At 41.1% G+C, this 22,639-nt stretch overlaps 1 protein-coding gene across 1 annotated transcript in view; it reads left to right on the forward strand.

The window, feature by feature from the left end:
- Positions 1-22,639, forward strand: part of LOC145418171 (uncharacterized) — a 73,657-nt gene that overhangs the window by 41,718 nt on the left and 9,300 nt on the right. Inside the window, exons 9-11 of the mRNA XM_080286692.1 lie at positions 1,022-1,128; positions 2,297-2,438; positions 2,787-2,903. Of these exons, the coding sequence (XP_080142818.1) occupies positions 1,022-1,128; positions 2,297-2,438; positions 2,787-2,903 (366 nt within the window). The remainder of the gene's footprint in view (positions 1-1,021; positions 1,129-2,296; positions 2,439-2,786; positions 2,904-22,639) is intronic.

Below are 22,639 nucleotides of genomic sequence, written 5' to 3' on the forward strand. Positions count from 1 at the left end.
CCTTTGTTGCCTGGGAGTATAAAAATGCCATCTACTGTACTATACTTCTTCCCTGCATGCCATTAAAGGTGTCCAAAAGGAGTGGAAGTGAAGTCTTAAAATTCTACCCTCTATGTAATTACATGGACATGTAATGACCTCACCATTCATCTTGTGCTGATGCAGCTTCAAAGTCCTGTGACACAAATAGTGGGAGATTGTACTGTATTTGGAGTCCCCTTTTTCCCAGGGTTCATGTCCCCAGTGAGTCAAAGAGTTTACTTTGGGTCCCCCCACTTCAGTTAAGTGTGAGATACTGAGTAATGATGATGTCAGAATTTATAACCCTTTTTCTTACTTAAGAATTAGATGAGCTAGGACCTAGAATACAGGGGAATACAAAGTGTAAAAGAGAGAGAACTATCAACAGCATGCCCAGTGAAATAGGCCAGACCCTCATTCAGACACCATTCAAGCTCCCAGAATTGTGGCTACATCTACACTTTTTTTTTTTTTTTTTTTTTTTTTTTTTTTTTTTTAAATCAGTGTCATTGTTGCTTTATGATCCCCTGCCTTTAGAAGGCAGAGCAATAATGTTTTTGCCTATCTCTGTGTGTGTGTGTGTGCATGCATGCGTGTGTGTGTGTGTGTGTGTGTGTGTGTGTGTGTGTGTGTGTGTGTGTGTGTGTGTGTGTGTGTGTGTGTGTGTGTTCCCATATATCTCATGAACAGCATGAGCTATCAACATGGAACCTTCAGGGTATCAAGATATGGCCAAAATCTTGGCTGAGTTGGAAAATGGGCACTCAGAGTCAAGGTCAAGGTCGCCAAATGGCTGCCAAAAGTCAACTAGTTTTTATTGCCTGCCTTTAGTACCATTGTATCTCATGAACGGCTTGAGCTATCAACATGAAACCTTCAGGGTATCAAAATATGGCCAAAATCTTGGACCTGGTCAACAGCATATTCTGGCGGGTGATTAGCATTCAGCTCCCAAATGCTCTTCTTTCATTATTATTGTTAATATTTTCCTTGCCTCCAGGTGTGACAGACTACCGACTACATTGTATAGGGTACTGGCAGGAGAATCTGTTGTCTTACCTCATAACTCATGATCCATCAGACTCAGTTTCAAGATTCAGATGCTGGGTAAGCTACCTGAGTTCACAGTTGATTGTCATATTTCCCTCAAAGTACCTTCTTGTTGACATGAAAAATGCCAAAGCATTTGCTGTATATAATGAGTAGGTTCATAGCATACGATAAATAAACATTTAGTGATAGCTTACAGTTGGTCCTTGTTTGAAAATCTTTTACTTCAAATTTTTTCATTACTAACTTGCTGATCAATTACCGTAATACCTTTTCTTCACTTAAAGTTGCCTGTGAGTGATTATAAAGTTTTTGAAGTTCAAAATGAGTGTTTTTGTGTACAGTACATCCTCACAGTACACTAGTTCCGAGTACGCGATCTCCCTTGTACGCAAGGACCTGTTTTTTTTTTTGTTTTTTTTTTGTGTGTGTATTTTTTATTAGTACACGAATTGAACTTCTTGTAAGTGAGACTCACAGCGAAGAGTGGCCCAAATCCGGGGTTACCCCAAGTACGCGACATTGCCCCCCCAAGAAGCGAAAACAGGTAAAAGTGAGCAGTCATATTCTTGTTGGTTTAGTTAAGCCATATCCTTGTTGAATTACCTAGTAAAGCTATAATCTTGTTGGTTTACTTTATCTTAGGTAATATGTCTTAGATAGATTCCCTGTATAGTACAATACTGTACTTAGGTCTGAAGGGCATCTCAAGGGTTGCCCATGAAGGGGGGTGCCACCTATATGTAATTTTTTCCATAAGTTTATGTATTCACAGTATGCAAATTCCTAGTACCTGGCGTCCTCTGCCGCCCATATAGGCGCGTGGTAGGGGGATGTACTGTACTTCTAACCCCTTAGTCATAAACTAGAATTGTGTCTCACTTAAAACTGTTTCATTTAAAAAGCATTTTATCTACACAAATCATAGTCTTAAACCCTTTCAGTCCCACAACATCTGTTATTCATTTGCTTAAGCTACCTCCAGGTGATTTATCCAGCTTTGGGGAGACCTCTTGTTGTGAGGGGTAAATGAAGGCTGTTTCTGTCTTTTCCAGTTCAGAACATTTCACCCAAGCTGAGTAAAACTGTTTGGTGGTAGTCTCTGTAAAATAAGAAGACCCTTCTGTACAGCAATATGATTTTTTACTCAGTGAATTGTTGTACCTGTCTTAGTGTAGTGACATTTCAGGGTATTGAGGAACTATTTCTTATCACTTTTTCTCAGGTCTACCAGCGCATCAGTCCAACTGAGCTGCGTCTCTCCCTGTCAGTGGGGGCAGCATGTGGACTGCGTCAGACTTTTCTCTCCTCCACCTATGAAGAAAATGCAGCAGTTGCCCTCAACCTCACACTTAATGAACGCCTCCGTGAGTTTGTTGTGATTCGTATTGTTTATACTTCAGCAGGGTGCATTATCTATCCATAGTCAATGTATTTATTGCTTAACACCGTACAGTATTTTGATTTATCATCAAGGATTACTGTGATGGGAAGACTGCCTTACAGCCTTATCTCTTAATCCTATATTCCATCCTACCTTGGGCATTGCACATGAACAAGAGGGCATGTGCCTCTGGTTTAAAAAAATTAAACTAAACTTAAAGCTCTCCTTTTTTTTTTTTTTCCATTAGTCTCATATAATCAACTACAGTATAAGTATTGTGTATGTACAGTGTATGGTGCACTGCTTTTTTCATTATTTTTGTTTTTTGCAGATGACTACTGCCCTCTGTATTATGATGATGGTAGCAACCCATGGGAGGAGCAAGACCAGACTTTTACTGTCTTCAGGTTTTCCAGTGCTGCCCTTCCCTCCTCATCCAGTCTCCACAGTTTCTTTGTTCTTTTAATATTCACCTTCCAACTGTGAGGATCTGCTGTGCCTCCCACAAAGACTGTGATTCTAGGTGGCTACAGCACTCTTGGCATTTTGATGAAGTGTTGTGAGTGTTACAGGTAAGGTTATAAAGGAGACCTGTGGTTGTGGGCCAACTTTTTTGTCACCCTCTCTTCATACCAGAGCTTAGGTGTTTTAACATGATGTTATTTTAACCTAACAGCACAACTTGTGAAAGTATGATTATGCCTGGTGGTACCTAACAGAACATGGTGTTATAAATACATAGTATTCCATCCCCTGCTCAATCTAACTTAATTTAAATTAGTCTTATATAAGTTGATGTAAGTTGACATACTCTCACCATGCCTAGGCTGTGCAAACTTTTTAATGTTAAGCCATTGTAGATAGTAAGTTAGATTAAGTTTTGTGTGTGAGTCAGTATATGCTTAGAGGTTGGGCCACATGGGTAGATCTCTGTTGTTGTGCAAGTAATTTTTTATCATTCATTTACCTGCTACTCTGGTATTTGTGGTAGTAGCTAGAACAATTATTTCTCTGCTGCAAAAAATAGCCATATCTCTTCAGTAACCTGTAGCATCTTATCTCATATTAACTCGTGTGACAGAACTCTGAACAATGATTTTGATACTACATTAAAACCCTTTTATACTGGATTCTTTTGTGTCAGACTTTACATGTAACAAACACTCTAAAACATATGGGCTTACTTTTCTTATATTAGCCTCAGTGAAATGAAGATGGACAAACTTAGATTCACCAGTTTTAACACTTGTATAATAAATGGACAGCCAGCTCAGTGAATTATTTAATGTTCTTTTGTGTTCATCAGTGTTTTAGTATACGTAACTGTTTCAAACACATGGTTTAACTTTACTTTTCCAGAAGTATTGAATCTCCGTCTCATACATCTGGAGGATAGTTGAGTACCACTACTCTAGTAAAAGCTTTATAATGGTAGATATTTCTTTACGTAGGCTAGGCTTTCATTCAGTTAATTTGATAGAATAGAGGGTTCACTGTACAGAGATATGGTTTTGCATCACTTGGAGTAGTAATGGTTGATGAAAATTTAGGATGATAAGAGTTACATGATATGTCTGTGATAAGATACAAATTTATTGAGGTTGTGAGTTTTCTGGTGTAGCTTATACAGCATATCAAAGGCCTTTATGGTTATTGTTTTAGTATTATACTTAATAGAAGACACAGCATTTTGTTCCATTCTTGTTCTCAGTTTTGAGCAGTGTTTACCATGCCTTTATATTTATGATGAGGTATATGTTGTCATTGGTCATCTTCATTTGTCAGTCAGATGTAGGAGTTATGTTTTATTGTTCTGTCCATACATTTTTCGGTGTTTATATTGTACAAAGCAACATATTGTAACTCTTTCCTTCTGTAGCTATGTCATAAATGTAGGCAGAATAATGATATTTTAAAGCATTTGAAATTTTTCATGTTTGTACAGTATACTTGTACTCCAGTTTAAGTTATTTGGTCAGCTTATTATTCACAATGTGGTAATAGATATTTGTTTTGAAAGTGGACTACTAGTACTGATGTTGATAACAATGCAGGTTGGAATGTAAGAGAAAAGAAAAAAGTTGTTCTAACTGGATATCAGTTAGGCGCAAATGAGAGAGATTCTTGTCGTAGATAATTTTCTATCGGGTATGAATACTAGTCCTAATAATAAGGCTGTTTCTCTTCATTAACTTAATAATTTTGTGTTGGCTGGAGTTATCTCTTAGTTGGCCAAAGAGTATTCATGAAAATAATCACTTGCTAAGTTTCTCTTACAGGTAGAGCACTGCTATTGTAATTTTTTTTTTCCTCGTAATGCTGAATTGTAATTAGAATTATTAGATTAATGATTAAATGATTTGAAGTGAATGTCAGAGACAGCTTCATAATTCCAAGTAAATCAGTAATTCTAAGCTGAGATTATATACCTTAATGATATGGTAAAAGCCCATCCCATTTTACCCCCTTTGAAGGGCAAAGGCTCAAGGCTAGGTTTCCAAAGCACATTGCGTCATATTTTACAGTACAGCCAGCTTGCAGTTAATGCTGGATTTCAGTACAGAGCTGCAATCACGTGCAGTATGAGACCAGAATAAGCAGTCAGAAGAGGATCTGATCATGTAACAACCCGTTTAACCCGTTAACTGCTTTATACAGCCTGGGCTGTTCCAAGTGCGACTGCTCAATACAGCCCTGGCTGCGCAGGTGAATTTCGAATATAGTACCATGATGACCAAGGCCGACCCATGCAAGTATGTTTGAGCCTTCAAAACTGAAACCAAAAAAGAAAACGAAGATGAAAACTGTACATTCCAATAGGGAATCAGACACTTCGATGTTCATCCATGGCTTTACCAAGGTAAATATTGAGCTAATATTTCGTTACTATATACTTTGGCATGTGTTCTTTCAATTCGTAAGACAAAATTTGGCCTTTGGGAAATTTCATTTTTACCCCTGTGTCTGTGCACCACGGACACCTCCAAAAAACCGCCATGCACAGTTAACGGGTTAAGGCAGCAAACCATTTCCCAAATGTCTCCAGAAAGATCATGTCCTAGATGAGCTCAGAAGGTTGTGTACATAGCAGATCGTCCCATCATCATCATCATCCGGACATCCTTTCCCACCTTAGGGCAGGGTGAGGAGTAGCAGTGTCCAGACAGCCCAAATTCGCCCAGTCCAGTGGGCCATGCTTCCATTCTATATGAAAAATGGAAAATTGGGGAACGATGACAAAGAATAAAACAAAGGATAGGGTGTTAATTTCTTAGTGATATACTGCATTATTATTAGTAGTAGTACTGAGTGATACCAAAACATGATAATTAAGCTCATCACCTGAGTCTCACATATTGTGAAACTGATCTGTGGAATCCTCTGTATTTAATATTTTATCATGACTGTATCTTCACTACAGTGGGATTCCATGGGACAAAGTTACGATATTTACAACAACTTGTTTTTCATGAGATTTGAGTATTTCAGGTAAACTGCATGTTTGTTTTGTTGTGCATATGTTTAGGTATGTTGTATGTAGGGAACACCTTGACATCATTCATATTTTTTTATTGTATGCACAACGTTGAATTACTTGTATGGTTAATAATGCAGACATACATACAAGTGGTTTAGTATACCTGTACTTCCCTGAATGAATGTTGTATTAGTTATGCAGTTTTACCTGAACGTAGAAATAAGTTTATGAATATATTTTTCCAATCCTGATTCTCTTCACGCTAGTCTAATCAGTTCCTATTTTAAACATGACAATCTTAGAGCCAGTGCTGTCCAAAAAAGTGTGTAATATATATGTTCTTAATATTCCTCTAATATAGACTTAACTTTTTAAGTCCAGTGATATCGTTTTAGATACAGCAGCTTTTCTTGGAGCAGTTATGTCCATCAGTGGTTCACAAATGTTTTTTGGATGTGAGGTGCTTCACTCTTGTAGATTTTAGCAAAGCAATATATTATGGCCGTGATGGCTCCTTATTTCATTCATTAATCATCATCCAATCCTACATTGCCCCATGAGGAGCGTAGGAGCCCGGGGCTAGGCAAGTTGGTCCTGACATTTAAGATGAGAGTGCCCAGCCTGACTCATCTCTGAGTGACATTACATGAGCAATAAACCCCAATCACCCCATATATATAAACCTTCACCGGCTCAGTCCGATTGGAGTGCCGTCATTGCCCACTAAACCACCAGGGGCCAAAATTTGGTTGTATGGTTACCACTCAGCGTAGTACAGTAAATGGTTTCTTTGTGTACAGGAAACCATTTGGCTTGTCACTCAGTGTAGAGTCACCCACAGGCAGAAGGGAGAGGAAAGAATGAAGGAAAGAAAAATGGAAGAGGGGGTGTAAAGTCACCTGTAGGCAGAAGGATGAGAAAAGACTGAAGGAAAGAAAGACAGAAGAGGATGGATGGAAAGAAGGATGGAGGAGAGGAAAGGGTAGATACCCGAGAGCAGCACTACATTGAGTGAGTGGATGGTGAGCGCCCCCACCTACCACATGGCTCCTTATCAGTGTAGTAATTTTGTACTTGCTCATTTTAATCCAGCAATCTCCAGAAAGTTTTATTTTATTTATTTATTTTATTTTATATTTTTTTTAGCTTTAGAGATTCACTCCCATCTTAAATGTTGGGACCAACTGCCTAGCCCCTGGCTCCTACGTTCCTCATGGGGCAATGTAGGATTGGATGATGGAAGGATGGATGGAGATTCTTTTTGTACTGGAGGGGATAATGAAGACTAGTCTTCACGGAGGCTCTTCCTAAGCTAAATAATACCGGTATAATCTGACAGCAGCAAGAATAAATTGTAACAATAGCAAGAACAGAGCGTAAGTTACATAACTGGACTGAAAGGGTTTAACTACATTAGTGTGGTCCATTAGTACTGTATAAGGCAAATACTGTAGATGAATGAAAGAGGAGAATGCTATGTTGTACTGTAGTAGGATATGGAAAGCTAATGAATAACATTCTCAATTATGCAAGTACCGTACAGGTATTTCTACAGTACAGTAGATCCTTGCATTATTATAATGGACTAACTGGGGGGAAGCCTGATCCGATAATCTGTTATATTGTCCCCTCTGAAGTGGGATTTCAAGCACGTTTGAAAATATATGAGTACGCTAAAAATGAAAACTATGCTCATTTTACATAAACTTTGCTAATATTTTCTCCTATTTGCAGCTTATTTCACATTCCTATTATGGCACTTCTTCATGACTAGCATGGTATTACTTTAGTCTGTTATTATAACTCAGCAGTGACAGTGGGGAGAGGGCAGTTTCATATCATGTTGTAGTAAAAAGGGTAGGGAACGTATTTATTGCGACTCATTGTGCCCCATTTAATGGACATTGTTCATTATAGCCAATGGAAATCCCTTCTGATATCCAGTCTCCTGAGGTCCATTAAAGCGAGAGTCTAGTGTAACTTCGTAATTATCAAACTACTTTAATTCTACATTGTTTTTATTCAAATTCCAACATTTAAAAATCTACTGTTCTTTATTTATTGTGAGATTAAAATCCAGTTCATTGCTTGTTTACCAGCATGGCAGTATGATAATCAGTGGATTGTATTATCTCCAGAGTTGTACATTGGTACAGTATTTATCTGTTGTGTTGTCAGTCGTCTTGATACCAGCATCACAAGTTACAGTATTATAATACTGTAGTTAGGAATACCCACCAGTTTTCATTGTGCAGTAGTAACCCACACAGTCGAGTGACATCTTTTAAATAATATATTCGTGCTATTTCTAAACAGTTTTGTTCAGTTTAGGAGGGAACTTTCAAATGTGAGGAGTTTGATTGTAGCCTACACTAGCATTGGCTTTTCCAGGGTGTTTTCCTAAGTTAAATACAGTCATCTGGAGACTGCAAGAATTATATTTAAAAGTTATCCTCAGGCTGAAAGGGCTGAGAGTTGATACAGTACACATTCTTTTATAATCATTAATTCATCATCATTATCATCCATACCTCCTTTCCCACCCTAGGGCAGGGTGAGAGTAGCAACATCCAGACAGCCCAAGTTTGCCCAGTCCAGTGGGCCATGCTTCCATTCACTCATCATTCAAGCCCCCAGAATCCTGGCTCTATCTGATACGCCAAAAACATTCACCACATTCTGTAACTTCACATAAACTTATCCGATAGAGTCAATCTGAATGCCGTATGTTAAAAGGGGTGCCAAATCCCTGATCGTGCACTTCTCACAACATTCATCCAGCCAGCACAATCTCTTGCCACTCCCCTAGCCTCACAGACTTCCATACCTCTCGTCCTCACACATTCATCCACCATATCCCTCCACCTTCTCCATGGCCTACCTTGCCTTCTCCCTCCTTCAAATTCACTCAGATATAGCTTTTTCACCACTATTGTTATCGATTCTCTCCACATGACCATACCATTTCAGTAGACTCTTTTTTCAATTCTAGTGTCCACACACTTCCTCACTCCACATCTTTCATGAATCGCATTTTGTATCCTATCCACTCTCTCTACTAGACATACATTTCTCAGCAGTCCCATCTCCACTGCTCTCACTCTTTTCATTTTCATGCCACACTGTAGTGTCACATCTATATGTTAAAGTTGGCACTAATATTTCTCCATGTATTCATTAATATTTCCTTATTCATTACATTCTTCTGTTGCACAGTATTTTCCTTTTCATGCTTGTTGATCTTGCCCAGTTAGGGATTTACCAAAATGAGTGTGATTTGGGGGGAGGGTGTCAGGGTCTAATTTGACCAACTCCTGGGAATTGGATAAAATAAATAAGTTTACATTTTTAAAACTACCATACTTCATGAAGATGAAGAAAAATTAAATAAGTGGAAAGTTAGATTATCATATGTATGTTATTGTGACTGTGTGCTTAGTCATTTGCATTAGCTTGCTAGGACTTCCTGAGTATTACTGTAGTTCACTAACTGGAGGATCATTCTCCTCCCCCAACCCTGCCATTTGGCACATCCCGGTTCTCACTTTTCTAATAATGGGAAACTGGGATATGATGATGATGTCTGTGCAACAGTAACAGTGGAGTACAGTATTTCATTTTGTAATATGATATTTTCTGAAGACAGTAAATTCATTTTATTTTCAACCCATTACTGTGTCAGTTCTTTTGTCTATCCCCACCACCTTGGAAGTGCTGTATTAAATTTTCTTTAGTAGTAATACATGCTCTTGCAGTTGTTTATTTGCACATCCAAGACAAACATTGATACATTTCAACTAAGAAGAAAGGTTTGGAAAGCTGGAAGAAGCAGAAATGGAATATCAGTATCTCCAGCAATTTATTGTCAGTATTATTTTACTGTTCAGCATACAATTGAGCCTGTACAATAGAGTATTCCCTTTTTATTTCTACCCAGGTACAGTGACAGGGTTGGAATTAAGAGGAATTACTGTATAATAGCTGATTATCAGAATGTAAATTAGAGTGATTGGCTTTGTTGAAAATGTATGATGATTGTATTACATGTGAATGGTAGTATGTTGCAAACTGTAGTGTAGTAACTTATTATATGTTGGCATGTGTGTTTTGTATGAGTCTATAGTTCATTGACAAAGCTGTGTTACTATGTTACCATGCCTGTTTGAGTATATGTAGACTAATAATTCACTTTTTTATGTTTTGTAAAAGTAAATACTCATTGTAAGGGTGTTAATAAAGTTTTTTTTACCAATTTCATTTAGTTACACTGTATTACTAACACCACTAGTAGGATAATTCATATTTGGCATGTAGATGCAACTATTTATTCAGATTGGTTTCTGTAGGTGGTCCTGTGTTCATGCTTGTGGCAGGATACAGTACAGTATTAGATGCACTGTTTGATTTCTAATTTAAATTATGAGACATTTCCCAGCAGCAAGTGTGTAGCTTCCTAAGTGAATGTGAGAAAAGTTTCTTGGTTGTAGGGTTTCATTACAACTGCAGGTGTAGATATGGAATTACCGAAGAGATGGATAGATAGGCTGAAGCATGTTGGAGCCTTTATAAATGATATGTTAATAAGAATTATAACAGAGATGGTATGGGCACATTCAAAAGAATGCATTTGGTATCATATCTCTGAGCATTCAAAAGAATGCTCAGAGATACGATACCAAAGACTTGGAAAGGAAGATTGAGGTAATTATTAGACAAAAGGAATCTTTATATGATATGACAAAAGAGAGTGGAACAGCATGTTGGTGAGTGAGAAGGAAGGGAAAGGGAAGTGAATTAGAGTGTGAGGCATGTGAGGATAAAGCAGCAGCTGTCATGACCATTCTTTGTTGGGATGTTTCCATGAGGGGATGAGGTTTTTAGAGAGGGTGATGACAAACATCAACACATCTTGCATACCTTGGCATTTTGGGAGTAGGACACCAGAAATGATAAGTAAGAGGGTTGGTAGTAAGTCTGGATGAGTGGAAGTCAGGTCAGGTAAGAGGAATGGGACTGGACTCAGTGGTGGGTGGTGAATGGGGAGGGTATTTTGTGTGTGTGTGTGTGTGTGTGTGAGCGCACACACGCTCTTCAAGGAAAGGAGAAGATGTGCTATGGAAGCATGTTTGAGAGGCTGTCTTGAATGGCAGATTTCCAACTGGAGGTGCTGTGTCTGAAATTTATTTTGTTGTCATGTCTGTGCTTTGCAGTGTTGCCACTTGAAGAGAGGGGAAACAATCACCACATTTTCTGTGGATCTAGTACTGTACCTTTTGTGAAGTTGTAGTGGTAGATGCCATTACTGAGTGAATTACCAAGTGTTTTAAAAACCAATAAATCCTCTCAGAAAAAAAAAAAAAAAAAATGTCCTCTCCTTGAAAGGAGTGGGTAGCCTTTTCCATCACTCATAGCATTTCATTGGTACTCACTCAGCATAGAACTCTCAAGTGAAGATGGATATTGAGCAGTCTTGGTGACTACTTGGTGTCAGTCTTTTGACCCTGAGCCACCACAGTTCTATTGCTATGGATCATGTTCCAGCTAAACAGTTTGTGAGTGTACTCTTCTGGTAATGCCAACAAATTTGAATTTTGTAACATCAAGATGTTTGTAACATTTCTTTAAAAAAAAAATAATTTTTCTACCATTCTTTATGCTACCCATGAAATTTAAATCAGATTCGTAAATACCCAGGCTACTTTGCGTAGAGTTAATTCATCAATGAGGTGTAAAACAACATCTATAAGAGTAGGAGTGGTGAAAAGGTATGGTAAATTCGGAAATACTTTGGTAAAAGTTCACTCTGGATATGAACTAGGCAGCCCTTTCCCTGAAACTCCTGTTTTCCCACGCACTAGTAGATTTGTCAACACAGTGCAGCACTATAAACAGTACCATATTATAGCAAACAGTTTACTGGAGTGGGATCCAGTTGGAGGTTCAGATTGTACATTGGTGTGAGTGTGTGGTGGGGGTGGGGTTCAGGGAATGGTTTAAACAATACTGTAATGATGTTTTTATCCTACTACTTCTTGTGTCGATCATTCTACTGTACTTCTAGTGTTCAACGCGAGGAGAAGCAGTACTGTACATTCATCCCATGCAGCCACTCAACTCTGAGCTGTGAATGGTACCTGGTTCTGCCCTTAATCCCATTGTAGTGGCTACATCTCACCACTGACATCCACAATGTGATCTGAGAGTTCTAGAGAGCAGAGTATTGGTTTCAGGAGATTAATAGAAAGGTAAGAGTAAATAAGTCTGCCCACTTTATGAGTAATATAGGCTACTGTTTGGATTGGGGGAAGATACTGGGCATGAGTAGAATGAAGGATAAAGTGAGGTTCTGTGTTTACGGTACTTTCAAGCAGTGACAGTATATGTCTCGCTCACTATTTGTATGTAAACGAGTGTTTTGGTATTTTTTGTTATCTATTGCTGCCTTCCTGTTAACCCATTGTACTTCTTTTAATGTTTCATTAAGTCATGTCATTTAATTCAGTTTGGTATGTTCAGATTCATTTCTCCACGATCTAATCTTACAGCCTCCCAAATCCCTATTGTAACTTTTTTTTTTTTTTTTTTTTTTTTTTATAATACAGTAGTGGAATGTATCACAGGCTATGGAGAGAATAAGCCCATTTTGGATGAAATATGGGATGAGGAAGGAACTCTTCCCCTGTTTCTGCACTGTACTACATTTCATCTTTAGGTGGAAATAGGATGAAAATGTTTATGGGACACTAAAGTATTAGACATTAATTCTTGCCCGTTTAGTGGCAGGAGTATGCATGTATGTAATTTTAGGACCTTTGCTAAAACTGATAAAGGAGGGGGCTGTAATTCAAGACCTATGAGCTTTGCGGCTATGAGCCAGTAGGTAAACGATGGTACCCAAAGTACAGTCGGACAATATTTGTCCTAAAATTCCACTGCGCTTAATTAACAGAACGTGACCGTCACTTTCCTCCCTAACGCATTTCAGTCATCACTTGCCAGCGTATAAAAATATAAGCCAGCAGAGGTATGCGAGAAGAAAAATAGAAATGTTAGGCGGACTTTTTACCCCAGCTCATCCTCTGAAAATCCTGTATAACACTAAGTTAAGACGGTATTGAGGCTCATCTGAAGCATGAACCCGGTGGACTGCAGGCTGAATTTGCCCTCTTGTAGTTGACAATCATCCTTTAGAGAGACGAGGAGGGAACTAAAGGACACATAGCTGGGTAGTGGAGCCGCCGGGTTATATGAGTGCCACCGTATGAAGGCGTCCGTCACCAGTAGTGGATGTACAGTATATGACGTGTAATTTACGAGAGGGTTCCTGTTTCATTGGCTGCGTGTTGAGATGCGATGGGTACGATGCGTTGCTCAAGATGTCCTGGTTTGAGGTTGCAGCGGCCGCAGCCACTAAAGGGCAACTCCTATTTCAGTGTTAACTTCCCCAAACCGCATCACGGCTTTCTCTTGTTGAGTCGTCCGATCCGCCAGTTAGATAAATTCAGGTCTGTGTCTACTGTTTCACATGTAGTCCTTATCATCGCCACCGATCTATGATTGGAGTAATTCACATTCCATGGTACTTCTGGATTAATATTATACAGTATACGTAAAGTATATTAGAACAAGCAAATTTATATGTAGATGATGTGTGTGATCAGAGATGGGGGAAAAGTAATGCGCTAGCCTGCCTTCATAGCATTTTTCCTCCATGCGCATAACTTATCCAGCAACCAGCCACAGCACTCAGGGAAATATTGTCACCAAATTAAGAGTCGGAAAAGTGAGATTTGAAGTGATAGAAGGCAGCTAGGGGGGGGGGGGGAATGTTAGAGTAATTTTACGTAGCTTCCCCTGAAGTGGCAAGGTTTTCTGTTACGGAGTGAAGTTAGTAGTTTTCTTTAGTAGACATAACATGAATGCATATTTGGCTGTGTCGGCAAATGAAACTATTCCCATAAAATCATATGGATGTAGTCGGTTATCAGAATTACTTGGGTAGCAAACACTGAGGGTGAATGTGCGGGCCTCGTCACATGGAGATCGGAATCTGACATATTCTGATGACATATTGCTCGACCGTGCAACTTAGGTCGTGGTAAAACTTTGAAGAACACCCCGCTTTACTTGACCAAGTTCTGAACACTCCGTGTTTCAGCGTCAGACACAGTGGTAGTACTAATAGTAGTAGTAGCAGTAGTAATAATAATAATAAAAATGAACGATAAGTGAATAGCTAGAAGATGGTGCAATGAAGCGGAGTATTTTTCCAGCTTTTATTCGAACCTATGCGACTGGACAGTTTGCATCTGAACGTCGCGTATTATACGTGGCACAGGAGAGTTAATAGCACCTCTTCCTCAATCTAAAATTTCTCCATCTTACCCCATGCGTTCAGTTGTATGTTACGTTTCCCTGTTGATTTCGACAGTTTACATCAGTAACCAAACATAATAAGAGAATTAAGGTGTGATGTGAGAAACTTGCTGAAGATGAGGCACAACGAAATTTCCAACGCATCTTGGAATACGACCCATCCGATTCCGATCTGAGTGCTTTGGAGACTTCGTGACACCTTTGCCTGAGCGATTTATTCTGTACTTTACATCTTAGTATCCTCTTGAACTTTATTGGTGCAAACTGAATCATAAAACGATATAAATAGAATACAAGATCATGTTAAGGTGTTATATGTAAAATAAATAGCTAAGGAAGAGGTGCTATGAAGTCTATCACTTAAGAATACGACCCGAGGCCCTTTAAGGTGTATGGTGTGAGTGCGGGTGAGGGCAGCCAGGCAGCAGCGTTGGGAAGAATCAGAGTGGTCGCCCCGGCATTCCTGACCCTCACCCCCACCCCTCTCCCTGCCTGCCCCCGCCCTAATGCCCAACCCCCACCCTACCAACGTCTCCCCCCACCCCTCCCCTCCCGCCATCCTCCTCCCTCCACCACTACGGAGGATTAACCTTTCGCACCCCCACCCCGCCTCCCAGCCACCCCGCGTCTTGCATATATTATATTATTTTATCAGGCCTCGTTGCACGTTATTTCACTCTCCACCGACCCACCTGCTGCTGGCGCATTATCATTACGTTCGATGGACGAAATTGTTTTATGATCCAGATAGTAAGCGTGCTGAGTAAACTTCGAAGTGGATTGTGTTTTATAGAAGTTATTTCACCAAATTAGGGTCATATGACCTCGCCCTCCCTCCCTCCTTCTCTCCAAGCCTCCGACTCCTTACTCCCTCCAGGCACTACACCTCTCCCCCTTCCTCCCTAGTCGCTTCCACCTACTCCCCCTGTCCTCCCTCCTCCATCCCTCCCACCTGCTCCCTCTTTCTTCCTTTCCCATCCCTCCCATCCACCACTCCTACCCTCATCCCTCCTACCTCGTCCCTTCCATACCCCTGCTCTCTGGTTCCTCCGACTCCCCCCATCGCTCTCCCCCGCCCCTCCCCTCCACTCCAATCCTTAGGTCAGGTTTCGGAGCATGTGAATAGCCCTTGATACCTGGATTCACATATTTTCAGGCCGGGTTTTAACACAGCGATGGAGGTGAGGGCGTCGGGTGTGTCTTAGCCGGGGGATTGGACACTACAGGGCCGCATACTTGACCCAACCTCCTCCACCGTTTGTTTGGCCACTTCAGTCCGATGACGTATTTGTTTTATGTTAGCCACTTCACTACGATTATTATTTGTGTTCCGGCTATTTTGAAACCACACCGCCGCATGCTTAATCCAACCTCTTCCACCGTATGGCCACTTCAGTACGATGACTAGTTTATTCTTGTCATTACCATAGTTGTTAATTTCTGGAAAGCGCCATAGTAATGAAATTTCCTGCAGTCTCCGGACGACTTTATTCAGTATAAAGAAGGTATATCCAATTGGAGAGGTTTTTGACAGCATTTACCCCTTCAGTACAGATCCTACCTAAGATGAACAGAATCGCCCAAGTGCCAAGAATGCAAATAAAAAATAAAATAATAAAAATGTCATGGTCTGGCTGGCGACTTGGCGTTGTGGTCCGTAACGTACTCAGTACTGCGTAAGGGTCTCAGTGTTTATTGCCAGACGAGGACAAACACTAACAGGATAATCATCATCATCATCATCATCTTCACTGGTGAACCTTCTCATGATTGGGACAGCTCTCGTAGTCTGTTGCAAGTAACGCCAGACGCTTTTATTCATCAGTCATTCGTCTGCATTATTACACCTGACATCACTACACGACTTTGTTGATTATGCCGCTGTGTAAGACGGACTGTATTTTAACCTTTCTGATCCTAACTGGCATTTTAAAACGTATAATACCCTCCTTCGCTTCCGCGTACTCAGTTTTAATAATTCGACCGAGAGGAGCTGAGTTTTAATTTAGTGATGACGTGTAGAGATATTAAGATTTACGGTGTGGTTTAATGCATACAGGTGTCTAAGTTAATGCATAGGTGGAGTGAAAAATTAACATTATAGAGTACACAGATGTCAGTGATTAATCGATATATGATGTAGATAGATGTATAGCGAGTCAGTGTTCATATATCTACCATTAGATGAGAGGGACGCCTGAAATACATCCTGATGAGTTCCTTCTGAATGATAGAGAATATGAATCAAAACAGCGCTAGTGAGTGATCAATCTGTTGCTGACGTGGATGAATTTATAATGAATAGCTTACGAGTAATTTATCTTATATGGGTGTCGGTATTTACTGTGGAGGTGACAGGAGGGGAGGGGAGAGTGGATAAGGATGGGAGGGCAGGAAGATCAAGGGTTGGAAATAAGAGGAGTAAGAATGGGAAGGAAAGGCGTGGAGGAAGAGTGGGGAGGAAGGGAGCGCAGGGAGGTAAAGGAATTGAAAGGGAGGGAGAGGAAAAAGGAAGGGCAGGTAGATAATGGAAGGGGAAGAGGAAGAAGGAAGGAAGTGAAGAAGAGTCCTGTCGGTAGGGAGGAGAAATGAAACCCCAGTCTTATCTGCCAGTTATCAATTTGTTTATGATGTGTAGGGACTGGTATTAAATTATGACTACGTTGCTGCATATAGATATCAATATTTACCCGCACGAAAATATATGGAACGTATGAGTTAATGTCAGGTTGTGAGTATATCGCGTTAAAATATGGGACGAAAAGAAATGAAACAGATAATCAGTCATTAGGTTGTAAAATAATGCGAGTATAAGGAGAGTTTGAGACGAAAATATATGGAACACATCAATCATTTATCAGATTGTATTATAATTTGAGTTAGTGTAATACTGAGGGCCTATGGTATACGACGAAAAGGAATGAAACAATCTATTATTAGTTACATTATGATGTGTTAGAGATATTGAGTCAAAGTACGAAACGTAATGAAACGCAACCATTAGTTAATTTGTAGGCTGTAAAATAATGCGAGTAGACTGAGCTGAGACGAAAAGAAATGAAACATGCAATCATTTATCAAGATGTATTATAATGTGGCCAGACTGACACAAGGATTCAAAGTAGAGACGAAAAGAAATGAAACACATCACGTTGTAGGATGATGTGAGATGAGTGATACCGGGTCAAAGTATGTGACGAAAAGAAATGAAACACATTAGTCAGTAATCGGGTAGTATGATAATATGAGTATACAGATATGGGGAGTAGGGGACGAAGAGAAATGAAACACGGGAGTAGGTTACCAGTTGGCATATTATGTGGGCAGACTGGTATTACGAGTGAAAAAAGTACGAGACGAAATGACACACACACACACACACACACACACACACACACACCACCCGAGTTATCAGTTTGGATAATACTGCGGATAGATCAGTATGAAGAGACCATGAACGAGAAGAAATGAAAAACGATGCCCATCCCCCGTCAGTGATCAGTGTTGTTGCATCATGATGAGGATGGATTGGCATTGAGAGGGAGAGGAGGTTAGAGAGGAAATAAATACAAAATGATGCGGGGCTGGAGAGTTGTGAAAATAATGTGAAATGAAGATATGTAAAATAAAATGTAGAATAATGGATGCCTCGAGGTCTGTGAAAATAGAGATCGTATTTTAAGAGCTTTTGAAGATAACGTAGCACATCATCCGTAGCCATTTATTCCGTGTACTAAACCTCAGTATCCTCTTGTATATTACTGATGCAAACTATGTCGATAGAGCGATATAAATAAAACTGAAAATAAATCGCTAAGGAAGAGGTGCTACGATGGCACCTAGAATACCCCAAATGCAAAATAGTTGGCTAGATAACTGTGAAAACAGTGTAGAATAATGGGAGCTTATATGTCCGTGAAAATAGTCAAAATAATGGATCACAATGCAGGTGGCGGTGGTGTCTGGCGGTGGCGGGGTTGGGGGAGTCGCCGAATGTTTTATAGCGGGGGGACTTGGCCGACACTAAGAATAATGAAAACGAGATTCGGGCTATTTCTCCAACCTGTCACTTGGCGGCGCTGTACACACTCTAGCCAGCCAAGCGACCAACCCGCCTCCACTCTCTTGCCATACGCTGAGCACTCTTTTTATTAGGCCGCTTCACTCCGATGATGTACATTTTCGTTTTTATTCTCACTGACACCTGACGATTTTGTTTAGACTGGGAGAGAATTCGTGCTTCACTCCGATGACTTTTTTATTATGATTCTTAGACGAATTTATATAACTTAAGAGACACTTGAAGGTGAAGGGATTTGGTGCAGTGATTCGTTAACCTCATTACTACTAAAGGTCCTTCCCAAACTGAATAATGTTCTCAAATAGCAAAATAAAAATGGTTTGAAGGGGTTAATGAAGGCGATATCTAACCCTGCAGTTGGAAAGATCTATCTTAAACTGAGTAATGTTAGCTGGAGACAGCAAGGTTTAATACTTCATCGGAGTGAAGAGTTGAAAATGATATCGTCTGGATAACAATTTTAATTAGATTGAAGACTATCACAAATAAAATCGACTAGAAATAGCAAGATTAGAAATATCGCAGATCAGCGTACTGGAGTTTAATCGCGGTGTGCATATCATCACCATCGTTATCACTATCATCAACAACAACTCTGAATCGAAAATCGTCCGGAGACAGCAAGATCAAATAAAAATACGTCATGAAGCTGAAAGGGTTGAAAATCGCGGCGTGCACCTGCGTCTCGCCTAATCACACAATCGCCAAAAACAATCGCTCGCCTGTGAAGTTTACCGCGCTGCTTCGGCTGGGGGCGGCGGCGGGGGCGGACGAAACATTCCGACACTGGGCCGGCTCGAAATGGGACGAATGGGGTGAACAGAACGACGGCAACTCTACCTCTGTGTGGATGTATTTATAAAGTCTCGTAAGCTTAAGAGACATTCGAGGTTACGTAGCGCATTCTTCTTACCGACTTTGTTTTCCTAATGACACTTTCCACACCATTATATCGTTTACATATCAAGTTTGAGTCAGCAATATGCAGGAGGATACTAAGGTGGCGTAGGTTGGGTACGAAACTCATTCGCCTTATCGCTTTAGTTTTCATTTACACTTCCATACCTTTATATCATTTAAGTATTAACGTGGTTTGTATCAGTATCATGCAGGAGGATAGTGGGGTGTGATGTGCGGAATAAATCGCCAAGAAAAAGGTGCTACGGAATCTCCAAAACCACTTAGAAAACGATCCCGATATGTGTATATTATTGTGTATGCATTTTGTCTTCACTTATACATCTGTCAACTTCACACAAGCAAATTAGTGAGTATAAGTGACAACGCGAAAAAGAAAACGATAAGTGATGGAGACTTGGGTATCCTGTAAATTTGTTTGGATCCTTTATAAATACAACTCTGGCAGGACTTGACTGGACCCCCTCCCTCTACACCAATCCCTCCCTTCCTCCCCCTGTCTGTCTACCCTCCCTTCCCCTCCCGCCATCCTATCTCCCTTCCTCCTCCTTTCTGCCCTCCTGTCTGATTCTTATACTAACCTCCCCCTATCTCTCTTTCTGCACACTTCCCCTCTCCCCTATCTCTTTCCCTCCCCCGACCCCTTTTATCCTCCCTCCCCCATCTTCCACCGTCAGTCTCATTCTTGTACTAACTCCTCCCTGCCTTTCTTTCTGCATCTTCTCCCTTCCCCTTTCTATCCCTACTCTCCCTCTCCCTTCTCCTCTCTCCCCGACACTCCTCTTTGCCCTGTCTGTCTGATTCCTATACAAATCTCTCTCTCTTACTCCCCCCACCCCCTCCACTGCGCCCCTATCTTGCTGTACCGTTCCTTTCCCTTCTGCATCCATCCCCTCCCTCCTCACACCTTCCCCTCCATCTCCTCCCCTCCGAATTCCCTTCCCTTCCATCACACCCTTCCCCTTCTCTCTACACCCCCTCCCGTTCTGCATTCCGACTTTCCCTTCCCTTTGCACCTCATCCCTCCGCTCCCCTCCACACCCCTTCCCTTCCCTTTTTGCACCCTTCCCTTCCCCTATCTGTTTCATACCTATAATGCCTCCTTCCTCTGATCTCTATCCCCCATTCCCCCTATTTCCTTAGCTCCCCTCCCCTTCCTTGCACTTGACTATCTCACTCTTGTATTAACCTTCACCCCTCTCTCCCCTTCTCCCTCTGTCTGTCTGTCTCTCTCACTCCTACCCTCCCCCCTCACCTACCCAGTCTTTCCTACCCCTGCAACCTTCCCTCCTCCCACCGTCTGTCTCAATCCTATGCTAACCTCCCCCTCCCTCTGGCTGTCTCACTCCTGTGCTAACCTCCCCCTCCCCTTCATCTTACCAGTCCCCTATCTACCCCCTCCCCTTACCTCGCTGTCTCACCCTTGTCACCCTTTTCCCTTTCTTTTCCTACACCTCACACCCTGTCTATATCCCTCCTCTTTCCACCCTTTCCCTTTCCTTCCTATCTCACCTCTACCCCTCCTACTTCCCTGTCTCACCCCTGCCACCCTCTTCCCCTTCCTCTTCCCACGTCCTACCTCTGTCTGTCACTATTTTCTCCTTCCTCCTTCCTCCCTCACTGCTTCACTTCCACATCCTGTCTATATCTCCCCCCTCAGCCTCACCGCTCCTGACCCTGCCGCCCATATCACCCGCTTCCCTCCTGTCCCTATCACTCCCCCGTCAGCCCCTTCCCCCTTAATCAGTCCTCCCCCTCCTGTCTACACAGCTCACCATCAGCCATTACGTGTCTCCTTACTGCCTTATCACGCTTCTATATTCTCCTTGCCTGTGTGCGTTTAGCCGAGGTTTCTGTCGACTGTTGCTCTCACTTCCTTTCATTTCCAGTCTTTCCCTCCCAGACCTGTTCTTGGCTTTCTCTTCATTTCACTTTCTCTTTCCCTCTGTATTCTATTTTTTGCTGTCGGTCGCCTATTTCCCTTCTCTTCTCCCCCCCCCACCCTCTGCAGTATCCCTCCCTCCCTTGTTTTCCTTTCACCATTTCCTTCCACCTGTCTGCTCGTCTTTGCTGTCCTTCTACTGCTTTCCCTTTCAATCTTTTCCTTTCCACTGCCTGCTGTACTTTGTTTTCATTCACCTACTTTCCTTTTTACTCTTTCCTTTCCCTTGTCTTCTTTCTTTTCTCTCACCTTCAAAGGTGTACATAGGAAACCAAACAGCACGGAAATTATTGGTCCTTTCGAGCTTGTGTGTTAATAAATAATAGTTTTTGTTTTCACTTTTCCTTCTCTATATTTGTCCTTCGCGTTTTTTCCTTCTGCCTTCCTTTCATTCTTCATTCTCAGTTTGCATTTTGTTTTCTTCCCTTATCTTCTTTCCTTTTCGCTCTTTTCGTCATCTGCTTTCCTTTCACTCATCTCTCTCTGTTCATTCCCTCCTTTAAGCTATCTTTTCCTTACCTGTATTATTAAGTTTCACGCCTTTAAATTTTTACTCTGTCTCACCCTCGTTTCTCCTCTTCCTGTCTCCCTCCTCCTTCTCCTCCTCCTCACATGTTCCTCCACCTGTTTACCTACCAGCTACCTACCTGCCTACCTCTCTTTCTCTCTTCCACCTACTTACATTACTTCTTTACCTGTCGCTCTTCCTTCCACCTTCCCTTCATATTCCTGACACTCTTTCACAGCCATGTCCCTTTCCCTCCCACCTAATCCCTTTCCAGTTATGTCAGTGTACCTCCCTTCCACACCCATATTTCCATATTTCCTTCATGCTTATACTCACCTTATATTTTATTCTACATAACCCCGTCCCCCTGATGACTCTCTCTCTCTCTCTCTCTCTCTCTCTCTCTCTCTCTCTCTCTCTCGTAGTGAACTATATGAAGGCAATATCTAACCCCTCCAGTCCTAAAAGTCCTGAATGAAATCGTCTGGAGTTAACGAGAATATACCAGGGATATAAGCCACCGAATTGAAGGGGTTAAGGGCGGACGATTTTATTCAGCTTAAGAACCCGTCGAACTGCCAGCGTTAATGATGCCTTTGAAATGTTGAAATATTCCAGCTGTGCCGCGTAATAAATGGCTCTCCAATATCGTAATTAGTTGGGCAATTAACCTTGGGGTCGGGTCCACCGTCATTGTAAAGTATCCGGGCAACAAGGGTCATATTTATAAAGCATATTGAATCTGACCCCTTCCACTTTTTGTCCTTGTGTATTTCCTGGACCATTTCATTTAGCTTAGAAGAGTCTTGGTGATTAGGGTTTGATGTAGCTTTAGTTTGTATCTTCACTACCGCAGTTGAGCTAAATCGCCTAGTGGTAGT

Source organism: Coenobita brevimanus, chromosome 14 (assembly GCF_032717465.1).
Source record: "Coenobita brevimanus isolate Jiangsu-jjx chromosome 14, ASM3271746v2, whole genome shotgun sequence".
In the NCBI taxonomy this organism is placed as follows: Eukaryota; Metazoa; Arthropoda; class Malacostraca; order Decapoda; family Coenobitidae; genus Coenobita; species Coenobita brevimanus.